At 35.2% G+C, this 16,510-nt stretch overlaps 1 protein-coding gene across 7 annotated transcripts; it reads left to right on the top strand.

Moving 5' to 3' along the window:
- The first annotated feature begins 644 nt into the window (after positions 1 to 644).
- On the top strand, positions 645 to 16,510 carry DDX4 (DEAD-box helicase 4). 7 transcript variants are annotated; one of them, XM_087958423.1, is made up of 20 exons: positions 734 to 848; positions 1,041 to 1,163; positions 2,019 to 2,082; positions 3,536 to 3,610; positions 4,052 to 4,106; positions 4,796 to 4,837; positions 6,288 to 6,380; positions 6,653 to 6,733; positions 7,077 to 7,112; positions 7,473 to 7,514; positions 7,739 to 7,881; positions 8,847 to 8,999; positions 9,623 to 9,777; positions 10,418 to 10,547; positions 11,439 to 11,605; positions 13,290 to 13,435; positions 13,869 to 13,968; positions 14,818 to 15,088; positions 15,175 to 15,282; positions 16,109 to 16,510. In XM_087958423.1, the coding sequence occupies exons 7-20, from the start codon at positions 6,299 to 6,301 to the stop codon at positions 16,187 to 16,189; spliced, it is 1,695 nt and encodes a 564-aa protein (XP_087814549.1). In that variant the 5' UTR covers positions 734 to 848; positions 1,041 to 1,163; positions 2,019 to 2,082; positions 3,536 to 3,610; positions 4,052 to 4,106; positions 4,796 to 4,837; positions 6,288 to 6,298; the 3' UTR covers positions 16,190 to 16,510. The 7 variants fall into 7 exon arrangements, with proteins under 7 accessions (XP_087814546.1, XP_087814544.1, XP_087814543.1 ...); XM_087958418.1 differs by lacking the exons at positions 734 to 848; positions 4,052 to 4,106 and adding an exon at positions 648 to 708; XM_087958417.1 differs by lacking the exon at positions 4,052 to 4,106 and having other exon boundaries at positions 715 to 848.

Raw genomic sequence — 16,510 nt, 5'->3', positions numbered from 1 at the left:
CCTCTTTAGAATATTTTGGATTTTGGCAGGTCTTCCAAACAAGTGGTTTGTTTTGGATTCATAGCAAAGCACCTCTTCTATTTTAGGCCCACTCCTCCTAAAAAGATTTTTCCCAATTATGATTTCATAGAAGCCACTGCCCCAGAATATGTCTGCCCAAAAAACAGCCGTTCCATCCAGTTAATCTACTTAACCTTTAAATCAATTTAATCACATGGATCCAATTTTTGGTACACAATGAAAGAAGTTGCAGGGATTGTTTGTTACATCGAAAACTAGTTTAAAAAAAAAAACAATGATCAGTTGGCCCTTATTTCATTAATAAATTATGTAACTAATGAATACATATATAATTATGAAAAACACCCCCACAAGCAGCATAACAGTATTCAAAACCCCGTAAGCAAAGGAAACCCTAGGCAGGCCTTCCTTATACTCCGACGAGGCTCTTGGAAAAAAAAAAAAAAACGCTCGAAGGAGCAAAATCAAAAACTAACATGCCGTTCACCCCACCCCACAGGCTTCGGGGAAATTTACTCCCAAGGCTGCAAAAAGGCTAGACGTGAGGCCCTATTAGAGACCCCCAACAATCCCTCGGGTGCCTCAGGAACCAAGAGGCAGCGGCGGCGGAGACGGCTAGTTAAAAGCAACGTCTGGAGCACGTGTTGACGAAGCGCTGCGTCGCCTTAAGGCTCGCGCGCCGTTAAGGTGGGGTTCGGGGTTGTTGGTTCTTACGCTCCAACGAGAACCAACAAGAGCGAAAGAAATATAGCCCCGCTGCCCGTAGGGCGGGTCTCTGTTGCCGGGTGGGCCTCAGAAGGGGAGGGAGTCAAGCGGCCGGCCGGCAGGTTGGCTGGTGTTTTTTGTTTTTTTTTTGGCGGGAGAGGAGGCAGCAGGAGCAGATGGGAAAAAAAGGGGCCTTCTGTTAAAGGCAGAGCGGCGTCTCCGAATTGGTGGGAGGTCTCCCTTCGGCCATATTAAGGGCTGCGTTTTGCCTCTCCTCGGTTTGACGCTTTGACTGTTTTTTTCTCTTTTGGCAGGAGGACGTGGAGTTGGCCGACGCTGCCATGGGTGACGAGAACTGGGATACGGATTTTACAGAAGGTGTTAGGGGAGAGGGAAGCCGGGCCTTGCCGGTTTTTCAGCCCAACTTCCAGAAGCCGGTGGGTGCCTATGGAAGTTTTGAAGCGTGCTCCGTTTTTCCAGTATTTAGGTCAGATGCGCGCTGTCTTCCTGAGACTAGGTTTTACAACGAATGGAGAGGTCGGTTGGAATTTAGACCCCAGGAGGAGGATTACGAAACAACCCGCTAAGTCTTTGGAAGGAATAAGTTCTAATGCCTGGTTCCCTCTTAAATTTCCTATTCCTAATCAAGGGATGGTGGCGGCTAATGTTAATGGTATAATCCATTTTTGCTCAACTTCAAGAGGTGGTTTTACAATAGGCAATATCCCAGAACTCCAAAACCTGGTTTTAAAAAGTTCTGGAAACTTCTGTCTCAAATTCTGGGACTTTGAATGGCTTTGGATGGCAAGTGATTATATTAGCAAACAAACACTATATATTACCCCTTTGTGGCCTAAGTTTTCTAAGTCACTTTGCCACTTTATGCTCCTCTGTTGAACAAAGTAATTTTACACCTATTAATTAAATATATTTTTTCTGCTTCCTGTTTCAAAACAAGTTGCTTGATTAGAGGTTTAGATTATAATTCTGTTCAATTTGTTTGGGAATGAGCCATGATTACAAGTAAATGAAAAAAAAATTGGCTGCGTAAATTGCTATTTCTAAGCCACTGCATTTGTTACCAGTAATCACAGATGGATAGTGAAAGAGAAAGTGTAATATTAATTATATTCTCCAACACTGGAGTACTTCAGGAAATAATTATACAAAATGTTAAAAGCCAAATTCTGTTTAAGCAGATGTATTTTATTTTATTTACAATATAACTGATTTTTAGAAATTTCTTCACATAACTGTTCCTGTATGGTCTGATTCTTTACTTCATGTTGTAGGGCAGCATATCCATGAGAACAAATGAAACCTTGTGCAGTTTCACTCAGAGTATAAAACAGCCAGGTATGTGTTAAAGAATATAATAATGCATGTTTTGAGAGAGAAAAACCAAGATGGTTGCAAATAATGAACATTTAATACTTGCAAGCCCTTATCTCTAATATGGCCATGATAGACCTTTTTTGACAATGTGGTTTCAAAATTACAGCTGTATATAATAGCCCAAGATGGTTGGGTGGAGTGTGATATTTAAATTACTGGTTAGTATTGTGCTGTTTCCTTACAGTTTTAAAATGAAATAATTTTGGTTGAAAGAAAATTCATCCGATGAGTTAGGAATTAATATATCTTTGTTCAAGGTGCGTAATATTTTGTGGACTACTTAGTCTTTAAATGTATGTTGGGGATTGTATCAGAATGTAATGACTCGGTTGCAATTCTGATTAGTATTAAATACAATTACAAAAAGGAATGTAATTTTCTTTTATTGCAACTGCAAGTTCCAGAAATTAGTTGGAGCTGCGCCTAAGGTTGTTAGAGGATATATGAAGCCTTCAGACCTGGTCCTATAATTTATAATCAAGAGAAGAGAGAACATGTGTGAGACAATATGTCAGCAGAAAAGACGTTCTAAAATATCACAGCAACATTAGCTTATTAAAATACTTAGAAGAATCAAAGGGCATCATATATGGCTGCATAAATCACAGTTGTCCAGGATTACAGAATCATGCACATCATGTGGTAGTATTGCACAATGCATGAGTCCAGGGTGCATTAAAACATTGAAATACATCAAATTCATCTTTGCAAGGAAGCCATGAAACAAGTAATACAATGATTATATGAAGGAAGGAATATGTGAAATCAGGATGCTTGCTAGTAATTAGCTAAAGTTTAGTTAATAATGAAAACCAATGTCTCTAAATTACGGTTTTCAATATTTTTTTAAATAGAGCTTTCAATACTCTGCTCACATATTATCCAAAACTTAATGTTCATTTAATATTGGTACAAGTATACATTCCTCCACTGCACTTTGCAAACTAGGGATGGCACCAGATTGATATAACCAGCTTATTTGCATACAGATACTTAGCAGTAAATACGTAGAGAAAATGCCTATGTGTGTAAATATACTTTAAAAGTAATGATATATGCAATTTATAAACAAAGTAACTGCAGATCTCTCTTAATTTTAGAGTCCCAAGTGGGTCTTACAATGATGGCTGCATTAGTTAGGAAAATAGGAAAAGTCAATGTAATCAGTGCAGGAACTAACTATATCTAGGTCCTCTTTTACCAACATTTAAACTTCATCCATTGAACCCTAATTTACTTAGAAATAAGCAGAAACTAGCTCGCTAACCATAGAATATTGGAAGATGAAACTGAGGCAACAATTACACTTATGGACCTAACTTGTAAATTATTTACATGTGTGAAAAAACTGACTAGAAATGCACTTAACTGGTTAAAAGATTTATTATTATTTACTTTTTATTCTTTTTATTAGGTGTCAGAGAAAATCATAATGGTGAAGAGAAACAAACAGGTGGATTTGGAAGTGGAAGAATTTTTGGAAACAGAGGTATACTGTAATGTAAAATTTTTATCAAGGAAAAGATTATGAATAGAGTTTAATGTTTAATATGTTTTAATAATTTTTCAATAAGGCCGCTCCCTTGCTAGACTACATTTTTGTGCTTTTATGTTTTTTTAAAAACTTTAATGTGACTGTTTTGTTATTTTTGTCTTCCCTTCTTCCTTCTCCCCCTTCTCTCCCCAGAGTCACTTTTTGTGACATGGGTGGCCATATAGTTTTCTAAATATGTTTTAATCCGTACATAAAAATATTTTAGAAAAGGAAAAGGGAGCTGATTTCTTAAAATTTGAGTACTTCTGATAAAACAATATTTAGTGTAAATCATGAATGAAACATTTTTGCATTTGTATTTACATGTATGAAACTGAAAATACTCTTTCAAATTGTGAAACATTCCATTCCATTGAGTTTGGTGAACTGTTTCAGATTGTCCACAGTTCGACCTAAACAAATCTGCAGGGATCTTGGAAGATCTTATGGGGTGAGCAGCGCTAGGCTGGTGTGTGCCACTCCTCTGCTTTTTCTATGTGCTGACCATCTCTTTTCTCAGCATCTTCCCTTCCTTGTCTCTCCTCAGCTCCAGTGACAGCACAGACCCATTGGCTCACTTGTCCTCCCTCTCCTGTCTCCCCTCCACTGTTGCCAATGTCCCTGCAGGTCATTACCAGAGAACCCCATCAGCCTTGCCTTTCTTTGCTTCTATCCCCCTCTTGCATGGAAGAACCATATCAGTCTCTGTATAAAGTAGTTCTGCCTGTGAACACATATCTCATTTTAGTCATTAAACTCATACAACCAGATGTTTCTGCATGAAATGTTTTATGCTCAGAATTTATTATGTAATTAATTTCTTCTGTTCCATCTAAAAGAACTGGCTTTATTTCCCTGTTTTAATTTATATGGTTTGGTGTATGTGAAAAAGAAAGTAAATTATAGAAAATATTCAGGTTTTCAACTCTAGAAAATATGTCCAAATAAATACATCTTCAGCTCAGAAAATAATTGTGACCTAAATAAATAATATAATTTAACAAATTAAGAAATCAGGAAAAAGGATAATCAATATGGGTACTACTTTGGAAATCTTATTTCCTATGGTTATTTATTTTTATATAGTTTGAAACAAGAATGAATATCATCAGTTGTATTAATTTTGTATAACTATACTAGGAAATAGGTTTGAAGAAAGAAAATCTTCAAGTTTTGTAAGAGGTAAGATTGCAAATGTTACTAGAAAATCTGCATCTAATATTGGCTTTATCACAGCTAAAACAGTAAAATTAAAATTGAATTCATGATAATCTATGTTCATTATCATAGGCATAGTCGGGTTAAATAAAGCTACTTTGTTTATGAGACACGGTGGCACACTGGAGGCTACTTCTTGCAGGCTACTTCTGCTGCCTGCTGGCTGGCTGCAATTTGGCAGTTCAGTTCTCATCAGGCTCAAGGTTGACTTGGCCTTCCATCCTTCCCAGGTGGGTAAAATGAGGGCCCAAATTATTGGGGACAATATGCTGATTCTGTAAACCACTTAGAGAAGGCTGTAAAGTACTGTGAAGCAGTATACAAGTGTAAGTGCTGTTGCTACTTTAGCAGCCTAAGGACATTTTCTTCCTGTTTTAAAACAAGTTAACTAACAAAAATATTTCCCCTTTATTAAAGATGGTCTTCAATTTCAACCATAATGAAGCCTGTCCACTATGGATGCAAGTTATGACGGTTAAGTTATGTAGCCACTTGATTGCATCATTTAATGGCTCTTATTCCTGCTCTTTCCTATATAATTGTTAAGTGGAAAATAGGGTACTTCAGGTGAAGGAGGCAGCGTAAGGCCTAGTGTAGTCCAGGCCAATCTGCCCTGGACCTCCAACATATCCTGATGCACCCCTGTGTTCCACTTCCCGCCTCTTGGGATCCTTATAGGCCTAGGGCAAGATTTTTCACCCCACTGGGTCCCATACCCTCCCCGACACCTGTCACTGATTCTTCACTTCTATAGATGTTTGGAGCTCCGAAGCTCGGGGAAGGAGAGCAGGTTGCTCCATTCCTTGGCATCCATGCAGACCACATGCCTGGAAGCAAATGCCATTTTCTGAGCAGTTTACAAATGTCAGCATATTGCCCCCAACAATTTGGCTTCTAATTTTACCAACCTCAGAAGGAAGGACGGCTGAATCAATTTTGAGCTGGTCAGGATTCAACTCTTGGCTATAGGCAGAGCAGAGTTTGTCTGGAATACTTCATTCTAAGCACTGCGTCACCATGGCTTAGATAATTAGATCTCTAATGATAATCTTTGGGATAGCATTGCACTTTATTATAATTTTGTCTTGCTTTTTCTTTTAAGAAGCACATATGTTTTGACTTTGTAATACTCATTTTGCATGTTGGGGAGAAAAGTAGTACTTTATTAAATGTTTGAAACTGCTCCAGGTAGTCCTTTTCCACTATATTGGATAAAAGCTGAGTTCATACACCAGATTAGCATATGATTACTGTATTGCTAAGTTACCCAGTTACATAATTTTGAATAATGCATTCATTAACCAGCCCATAAAGCATAGTTTACAAACTCCAGTTTACAAATTAAACCTGATTTGGTTACCACTGTTCATTTTTGTTCAGTCTTCCTGAAGAAAATGATTTCCCCCCAAATTAGGTTTTCAAAGAATGAATGATGACATTGATGTTCTTCATAGACCTGGGAGAGGATCATTCAGAGGTGATAGAGGAGGATTTGGGCAATTTACAAGTAAGTATAGTTTGGAATAATTCAAACATTGCCTGACCCAGAAATTTCTAGAAATGAAAGGTAATTATTATTGTGCTTAAGAAACATTTACAAATGAATACCTGCTAAAAATATATGTGCTAAAAAAGAAGAAAAACATTGGACTGGATTTTTGAGGCTTAATAGCTTGAGAATTGTTGTAACATGTTATGTCAATTTAAATATATTGAAACATTTTTCCATTAAAGATCTAGCATGTAAGATTAAATAAATCTTTGATTATATTATTGCAGATGATGTAAATGTGAAACAAGATGGAAGACAAAATTCTGTCAGCTTAGGTTTTAAAAGAAGAGGCTTTGGTACTCCATCAGGTAAAATTCATGTGAAATTTTGTTATGTTCATTTTTTCTGATTTCATCTGAATAAGATTATTGGCAATTGATATATTTAAAAATGCAAAATAGTGGAACAGAGCAGAGATCATAGATAAGTTCAACTTACTGTGAATTTTGAAAGAGAAAACTGGTATAATGCAAATATTCTACAACTACAGTTTTTTTTATTCTTGATCACACATTTTCAAAGTATGCCAAAGAAATTAAAGTACAAAAACATCTGAACAATGTAGATGAATGTTGTAAACTAATGATAATTGTAATTTGTTTATCACATAATCACAATCACAATATTATTAACATATATGCATTTTTTCAGGTGAATTTGAAACTAGAAGAGAATTTGAAGCTAGAGGTAAAAAAAAAATTTTTTAGTTTATGTACTAGTTGTTGCCTCCTGGTGCATAGCACTTCTGTTATTTTCTGTTGTTTTCAGCAGATATGACCTTTGTTATCTGGAAAGCAACAGTTTGGGTGATAAAGATATTTATTGTATAAAGAACACTTTAATTCAGTTTATTTCTTGATTTTCTGAAATAGATAATTAATGCTAGAACTTGCATGATATTTCTGTGTGCATGTGTGTTTGTGTATTTCTCTATGTATTATTCCTGAACACTCCTTTTCTGGTTTCATTTGAAATTTGATCCATATAGCTTCTGTTTAACTTCAAAATTCAGTTCTGCTGTACCTAACTTAACAATTCTTTTAACAGGGGATTACAAAGAAAGCAGTGAAGAAGCAAATATAGCAAGAAGTAAGTATGTTTTGAAAGTAAAAAAAGTTTTAAAGTTCCTATGTCCTATTTTCCCCCCTCCCCACCAAATCATTTTTTATTCCATCAATAAAGGGATGTGGAAATCAAATGGTGATGCAGGAGAGGTGGTAATGCAGATAAGTTATTTCAGAAGGAATGAAAGCAGAAAATAACTTCACATATAGAACTTTCTGAGAATCAGAATAACTTTCTTGTATTTGCAGATCCAAAGGTGACATACGTACCACCACCACCACCAGATGATGAAAATAGCATCTTTGCACATTACCAGACAGGAATAAATTTTGATAAATACGATAATATTCTTGTGGAAGTTTCAGGGCTTGATCCTCCACCAGCAATATTGGTTAGTGAATGTTTAAAAATCTTGAGAAAAATAAAGAGCTGAAGAAAATGATAGTCATTTTAAGTGATAGAGACATTGCTCATCAGAGTTTCACAATTTATAATAAGCTTTGAAATTAATTGGTGAACAAAACAAGGTACCTAACTTATTATACATCAGTAACTTGTGGGGAGGGTTACGGTTGTGCATGAGATAGGAAAAAATAGTTTTAAAACAAATTTTTTGCAGCCCCCATCTTTTTTATGCTATTGATTCCACGTCCAGTGTTCTAGTGGTGCAGGATCCATCTGCCTAGCCCAAATCTTCCCAATATTGTCCCTCCTTTTCCTCAGCAACTTAATTATCTTCCTTCCTGATTTTCACAGTGTCTTCCTTTCCTTTCTCCATGCAAAATTATGTAACATAGCAACAGCAATAGCACTTAAACTTACATATGCTTCATGGTGCTTTACAGCCCTCTCTAAGCTGTTTACAGAATCAGCGTATTGTTTCCAACAATCTGATCCTCATTTTACTGACTTCAGAAGGATGATGGAAAATTGTCAACCTTGAGCCGGTCAGGATCAAACTCTTGGCAATGAGCTGAATTAGCCTGCAATATTGTATTCTAACCTTCACCACCACGGCTCCTATTCCATATTCCAGTGGCCCACCTGTTTTCCTTGGAGGCAGTACAGAATGTGCAGTACAAAATAGAAAATACAATACAATCAATGACTTCTGATTAAAAATGAAAATATAAGGATATAATTAATGGTCAGCCTTGTCATTAAAATTAACAGATAAAATGGATTGTTTGTTCTGATTTTATTAAGAATTTTAGGCTTATAGCTTTATGAGGCTATGCCTGGGGGTATGGATTGATGTAACCCATAAAACATATTGAAGTTGTGATGTGCTAGTAAGTGTTTTAAAATTATACTTTTACTTTGTTAATCTACTTTTCTGTTTAATCATTTTTTTAGAATTTTGAAGAAGCAGGTCTATGTGAAACCTTAATAAAGAACATAGCTAGAGTTGGATATTTTAAACTTACTCCTGTTCAGAAATATAGCATTCCTATTGTGCTGGCAGAACGTGACTTAATGGCATGTGCACAAACAGGGTCTGGAAAAACAGTAAGCACACAATACAAGATTCTGTTGAGGATTTATTACTATTTTATCATTTTTTTTATTTCAACATTTAAAATTTTCAAATTGCTGACTTGGTCCTTTATGAATATGTCACTCTCAACTCAGCAGCAGTTTTCACTTGTGAAATATTTTCATTAGTGAAAACTATTAAACTGAAATTGATATATTAGTAATCTGAGTTTCTTATGATTGAATAACTAAACTTTAATTAAACGGAAGAATTTTAAATTAAAAAATAAGAATATTCTTGAGATATTTGATGTACTTCTTTAGTATTCTAATATACAATTCCTAATGTTTAAATTAGTTCTTTTAGTAGTGCCTCAAATGCCTGGGCCATCTTCTTGCACAGTTTTCTTAGGAGTACTGTTTGTGAATCCCTTTTCATGGTAATGAGATTTATAACTAAATCATAGTTGTTTGACATTAAAAAATTAGGAAATTCTCAGTGTTTGAAAGTAGACGTTGGACCTTTATATTTTAGTGTACTTTTTATTTATTTTTATATAAACAACTAATATTGGATTAGAAAAATGCACTTTTATTTAACTTTGTCATGTACTGGAAGTACAGCATTTTTAAATTGTAATATATTTGCCCTTTAGGCAGCTTTTCTTATACCAATTTTAGCTCACATGATGCGAGATGGAGTAACTGCCAGTCAATTCAAAGGGGAACAAGAACCAGAATGTATAATTGTAGCACCAACTAGAGAACTGATAAATCAGATCTTTCTGGAATCAAGAAAATTTTCATACGGGTGAGTATTTGGGCAAACTGAATCACAACAGCGGAGTGCTCCCAATAAAGAATAAATTACAGAAGTGTACATATATACCTACTCAGTATGTATCTAAATTTTGCTTTTAAGGTATTAAAAATGGTTGTGAACGTTGGGAAACTGTCTCGATTGATACAGTGAGATACAATTTGTCTTAGTTAAATGATTTTCCACCTTTCTGGGAGTAATCAAAGCTATTGCTGATTCATGTGCAAATAATCAACATTTGACTTTTATACAAAAAGCTGAAGCCATAACTGTAGCTACTCAGGAATCATTATATACACATGATAAGTATTCACAAGTTTATAATACTGTAGATTGAGCTAGAGAAAGGTACACAAGTGAATCTGTCTAGTAAAAAATATTGATTATTATATAATTCTTAACATAATTGTACTCCTATATTATATCTTAAAATAATAATAATGGGATGTAAGTATGCTACTTAATTTTAAATATGGACCATCAAATGCTGTGGCTTAAATATTTAAAACAAACCAAAAGTATTAAATCTGTTATTATTATACCATATCTCTGAGATTTAAGGCTTCGTTATTAATAGTAATACAGTGGGATGTGTTCACTGTTTTAAGTTGTATATTTTCTTGTTAACTAGAACTTGTATAAGACCTGTTGTGATTTATGGAGGTATACAAATGAGTTATACAATTCATCAGATAAACCAAGGCTGTAATATATTGTGTGCTACCCCAGGAAGACTTTTGGATATCATAGGCAGACAAAAGGTAAGATCTCTGGGTCACCATGAGTAGAGTGAACATTAAGCTTTAGGACTGTTCAAATTTCAGACTTAGCGCTGTTTTATTGCAAGGGTTAGATACAATTTAAAACCAAGGTTTTATTGAGAAGCTTACGGGGATGAGTTAACACATTCTAAATTGATTCATAAAAAGGGGGGAACTTCATATGTGATCAGACTAGTGATCACAGTGATACTGCTGTTGTTAAGTCTAAGGGTGACAACAGATTCTGACCGTTATAACATAGTGCTTTGATTTTTTTTCAAGCTAGGTAACATGATTATTCATATAGAATTATCTGTAGAGATAGTGACTCTCCAGAATCTTTATTGTGTTTGTCAATCCTACCATCCAAGTTCATTTAACTTAACATTTAAATAAATTTGATACCTATCTGGAATGTTGGACATGTAAAATTAAGGGAATGAAGAATCATAGAGTGATCGCTACATGAAGGGAGGGGAGAGCAGCATATGAATTATTGATAACATGAAACTTTAATTATTAAATACCTTCATTTTTAAGAAATATAAATCATTCTCAAAAACTATCAGCAAAGTTTTCTCTGCTACCAGTGTAACTGAAATAGATTACATTGATAGCTTCATTTCTGTTCTTACATGGTTGCCCTACACGTTTTCAGTATTGCTGTGGTATGGTAGTTAAGTTGTAGGTGTTAATATAGCAGCATCTAGGTATAATTAATCATTTGTGTGAAATTAGACTATATTGTTCTTTAAAGCAGGATATGGGGAAAGATGGAAGGTGTCCCATAGAAATTGGAGGACTTATTTGAGTTTGTGCAGCTATCATGTAAAAGTAGAATTGTGCATTGTTTTTTCAAATTTTTCTTATATATCTGATTTTTTCTAAAAGATTGGGCTCAGCAAATTAAAATATTTGGTGTTAGATGAAGCTGATCGTATGCTGGATATGGGATTTGGCCCTGATATAAAGAAATTAGTTTCATCTCCAGGCATGCCCTCAAAAGACAAACGCCAAACATTAATGTTTAGCGCCACTTTCCCTGATGAAATCCAAAGGTATGTATTAGCAATTCATTTAAAAAATAAGTTTACAAGATGTAAATTTCTGATTATTTATTCAGAGTGAAATCATAAATATACATGTTACCTTGTTAAAATTTTGAATATCGATTGCTAAGGTTTTTGCGTCTACTTTCTTTAATCTTGGAGGAACTGACTCTTCATAGAAAGAATAGCTTCTGAGTTAAGTAATTGTTTGGAATGGTGCCTGTTATTTTTACAAGACATATTTGGACAATAACTGTTTGCAATTTAAATAGAATATATTTATAGAAGTGGCTAGGTACATTTATTTTTAGATTCATTTTACTAATTACAGGTAGTCCTCAACTTACAACCATTCATTTAGTGACTGAAGTTACACTGGCACTGAAAAAAGTGCCTTTTTAGATTTTGGGAGCCATGGTGGTGCAATGGTTAGAATGCAATATTTGTAGCTAACTCTGCCCACAACCAGGATTTCAGTCCTAATCATCTCAAGGTTCCAAGGTTAGTAAAATGAAGACGAAGACTGTTGGGGGCAGTATGCTGAAACACATTGTAAATGTTAATAAACTTACTAGACAGTCCTGTAAAAGTACTATGGAATGTTACCTGTAAATGCTATTGCCATTTTCCACATGTACAACTGTTGCAGCATCCCCATGGTCACATGATCAGAATTTAGATGTTTAACAACTGGTATATTTTTATTTATTAAGAGCTGTGGTGGCACAGTGGTTAGAATGCAGTACTCCAGGCTAGTTCTGCTGACTGCCAGCAGTTCAGCAGTTCAATTCTCACTTGGTTCAAGGTTGACTCAGCCTTCCATCCTTCCAAATTTAGTAAAATGAAGACCCAGATTGTTGGGGGCAATATACTGACTCTGTAAACCGCTTAGAGAGGAGCTGTAAAGCCTGTGAAGCAGTATATAAGTGTTATTGCTACTGCTATTATGATTACACTGTCTCAGGGTCATGTGATCACCTTTTATGACCTGACAAGCAAACTCATTGAGGAACCCAGATTCACTTAACCTTGTTACTAACTTAACAACTGCAGTGATTTACTTAACAACTGTGACAGAAAGGTTGTAAAATGGGGCAAAACTCACTTAACAATTATCTTGTTTAGCAACATAATTTTTTTGGGCTTGATTGTGGTTGTAAGTCGAGGATCACCTTTATAAAATATCATTAATACTTTATTTCCCAAACTGTCGACCCTTCCTTTTCTGGATGCACTACTTCAAAATAATATAATTTTATGGAGGCATGGTGGCACAGCAGTTGAAGGATGCTGGATCTGCCAATCAGAAATAGTTGACTCTCATCCCTTGCCTCCAGCTCTTGCCCTGCCTTCCCAGTAGTTGAAAGCATTACTGCAAATAGATAAATGGGTACCACTTCAATGGGAATGGTTAGCTGTGCAGGAAAAACAGGTGCTGGACCTGTCCAGACATGAGGTGAGATCAGCAAAAGAGGCCCAGAAAATGTCATTAACCTGAATGCCATTAGCCAGATGGTACATGCTGGTTTTCCCCCATGGCACATTGTGAATAAGTGTGCAGGCGCGAAACCAAATGAACAAGCAATTAGATAAATGAACAAGATTACTTTGTAAGTGTAGATCTCCCTAATAAATGCATGCCATATGAAATATATAAATAAAATAAAACTTAATTTTACTTAATGTTTTAAAGGCTTGCTGGAGAATTTTTGAGGACAGATTACTTATTTGTTGTTGTTGGACAAGTGGGAGGAGCATGCAGTGATGTTCAGCAGACCATACTTCAAGTGAAGCAGTATGACAAGAAAAATAAACTTGTTGAAATTCTTAATGAAATAGGTAATTGGGGCCTTGTAATTGAAATGTACTTTTTTAATGTTACTAATTATTAAATTGATAAAAGGCTGCCAAGTGTGGTATAGCATATTATTATTCAGTAATATAAGTGTGTGCATTATGGATTCCCCACAATGTTCTTTTTCTTTTCCTGAACCAGGTCATTGTATAGTTCTAAGGATAATCCATCAATTTTTAAGAAATAAATTTTCTGAGCTAAAGAATTTTCAAAAAGTGATTAACAGTTGTTAATTGTAACAGAACCATAGGGAAACCACGTTTATGAAGGATCACTGTCAGTGTCTCAGAACCACTAAGGTATTATCACTGAGATGAAGTTGTGGGAGTGACGTTGAAGGGAAGTATGCTATATCTGGAGTATTTATATGTGTATTTTTGAAGGAGAGTAAAATATTACTGTCTGCTTTCTTCATAGGCAATGAACGAACTATGGTGTTTGTGGAAACGAAGAAAAAAGCAGATTTTTTTGCAACTTTACTTTGCCAAGAAAACATATCAACCACAAGTATTCATGGGTGAGTAAATTGTGGGGTAGGCAACATTTTTGTAACATTTAAAATTAAATTTTTGAGAAGAAATTGGTGATCATGGATGACTTCCAAATTGGCTGCTAAGGCCAGTTATGATAATTCTGCTTTCAGAAGTTAAATTAGTGATTGTGTTTTCTGTCATGTTTCACTAGCCATAAAAATATGACGTTGCCCTTTTATGGGGAGAGGTTGGGATATTTCCAGAGTTCTTGGTTGCAGCTATTCATATTTTTCATTTTTAATAGTGCTTAGGCTCTAAATGGAACTCAATGAATTCTTAGGAATGTAAAAAATGTTTTATTTAAAAAATATTTTTTTTACAGTAGATAGGTAAGGAAGCTAAGTACCAAGTGGGGGTGTGATCCTTCCATTAATCTAAACCAAAAACCATTATCTAGTGATTTCCAGAATATTTAAATCATTATTTTTTGTCTTCCATTTAATCATTTCCAATTCCTAGAGGCTTCCTAGGGCCTGAGGCATTCCACATTCCTTATCTTGCTACTGTTACAGGGCTATTGAAATATTTAACTTGGCATCCCCCTTCTGTGTTTTTAATTAAACTGTAAGATTAATAAAGATAAAGTTGTTTCTTAAAGGATTGTGTGATCTCTAACCAAGATAAGTACAATAGATAAGCACAAATTTTGGATATCTATCTACAATACTTCAGTCTGCAGAGGATACCCTTATTCTCCCAATCTTGCAAAGTAAAAATATGAATGACAATTTTTTTAATCTAATGCACATATGGATAACTTTACCCTCCATTTTGATATATCTATCTGCTAAAATTGCAAATTTTGCAAATTAAAATTTTTGTTCTATTTTTAGTGACCGGGAACAGAGGGAGAGAGAAGAAGCACTTCATTATTTTCGTACTGGAAGATGCCCTGTTCTTGTTGCTACATCTGTAGCAGCAAGAGGTCTGGATATAGAAAATGTTCAACATGTTATAAATGTTGATCTCCCTTCCACGATTGATGAATATGTTCATAGGATTGGACGAACTGGGCGTTGTGGTAATACAGGCAAAGCAATTTCTTTTTTTGATCCTCAAGCAGACAGTGCTGTTGCACAGCCTCTAATCAAAGTGCTTGCAGATGTAAGTTGTCTTTCATTTCCCAATTTTTAAAATAGTTTTTAAACAGACAATAATACATATGTAATAATGCGGCTTTCCTTTTTAAGGCTCAGCAAGAGGTTCCAGCATGGTTAGAAGAAATTGCTTGTGGTTCAGGTGGGATTGGTTTTAGTAATCCAAAGGGAAATGTGTTTGCAGCTGTTGATTCCCGAAAGGTAACTTTTAAATAAAACTGATCCTTACCTAAACAGTGGTTAAGTATTGTAATTTTGAAAGACCCCTGGCTCCAAAACATACTCGGAACCTTAAAAGCAGAATCAAACTAAGGTTGACAATTATTTGTGGCCATGGATATTGGAATAGGCATAGACGAGGAAGCAAGCATTATAGAACAAGGATAATAAGGAAAGTGATGTACGTGGAAGTAACCATTTTTAAGGTTCTTTACACATAAGATTGTTAAAGTAGTCTTAAAATGATAATATAGGATATACAGAATATATTAAGTATTCTTGATTCTGAGAAATAAACAATTGGGGTAACTGGACTAGAAGTCTGATGGAAAATAGTAATTTTTAGGGCTTTTATACACAAACCAAATGCATTACTCTATCAGTGGAAGCTAATTGTGAGCATCACAATACAGAAATAGAGCTTCATAGTTCCTTATATCTCAGGCTATCTGTGATAAATGTTGAAAGGTTGTCAAGTAGGTTGGAAAGCAAGTATCTAAAAAGTACTTTCTAATACAGACACAGGCATTTTAGGGATTGCAGGCCACAGCCAGCCAGCATGCAGTCCCAGTCTGGCCCTTGGCAGCATTAGAGGTGGGGTGAAGGCGGTGCAATGTTGGTGGCAGGAGCAGGGCAGCAGAGGGTGGGATAGCAGTGGCCCTCCACAACAGTCCTACTTTCTCATGTGGCGTCTTGGGACAATTAATTGCCCACCCCTGTTAATACAATATTGAAAATAAACAAAGCACACTGTTTCCTGGCTGTATACATTGTTTTATCTGAAAAATCTGAATTCCATTTCATGTAGGTTTTCTGTAGCAAAGACAATCATCACAGTGGAGGATTTGCAGCATCGAATATACTTGTAGCAGATGAGTCCTGGGATTAAATCTACCCCTGGCAATAGAACAACGTTGTACTATACAAAAACTTCTAAACAAAGTAGTTTTGGGGAAAACTGACTGGATCCTGGCCAAATTTATTTGAAAGTTTTTGCCGTAATTTCAGTGGGATTTACTTCTAAGTATATGTGTTTATATGTTTAAAATATGTTTGATGTTGCTGCCTTCCCATGTTAAGGAAAGGTGGATTTCAGGCATTTGAATTCCTTATTTAGCAAATTTAAGTTTAATGGTTGTGTGAAGTAACACAATTTGTTGTAAAAGACTGTTATAAATGACTGTAAAAATGATTAATAAAAACTTGTAAT

The sequence above is a fragment of the Notechis scutatus genome, chromosome 2, assembly GCF_049901735.1.
Source record: "Notechis scutatus isolate UNSWTSFEM ecotype Mainland chromosome 2, rNotScu1.2, whole genome shotgun sequence".
Lineage (NCBI taxonomy): Eukaryota > Metazoa > Chordata > Lepidosauria > Squamata > Elapidae > Notechis > Notechis scutatus.
The sequence above is the reverse complement of the archived record's forward strand: the minus strand, read 5'-3'. Positions and strand labels throughout refer to the sequence as shown.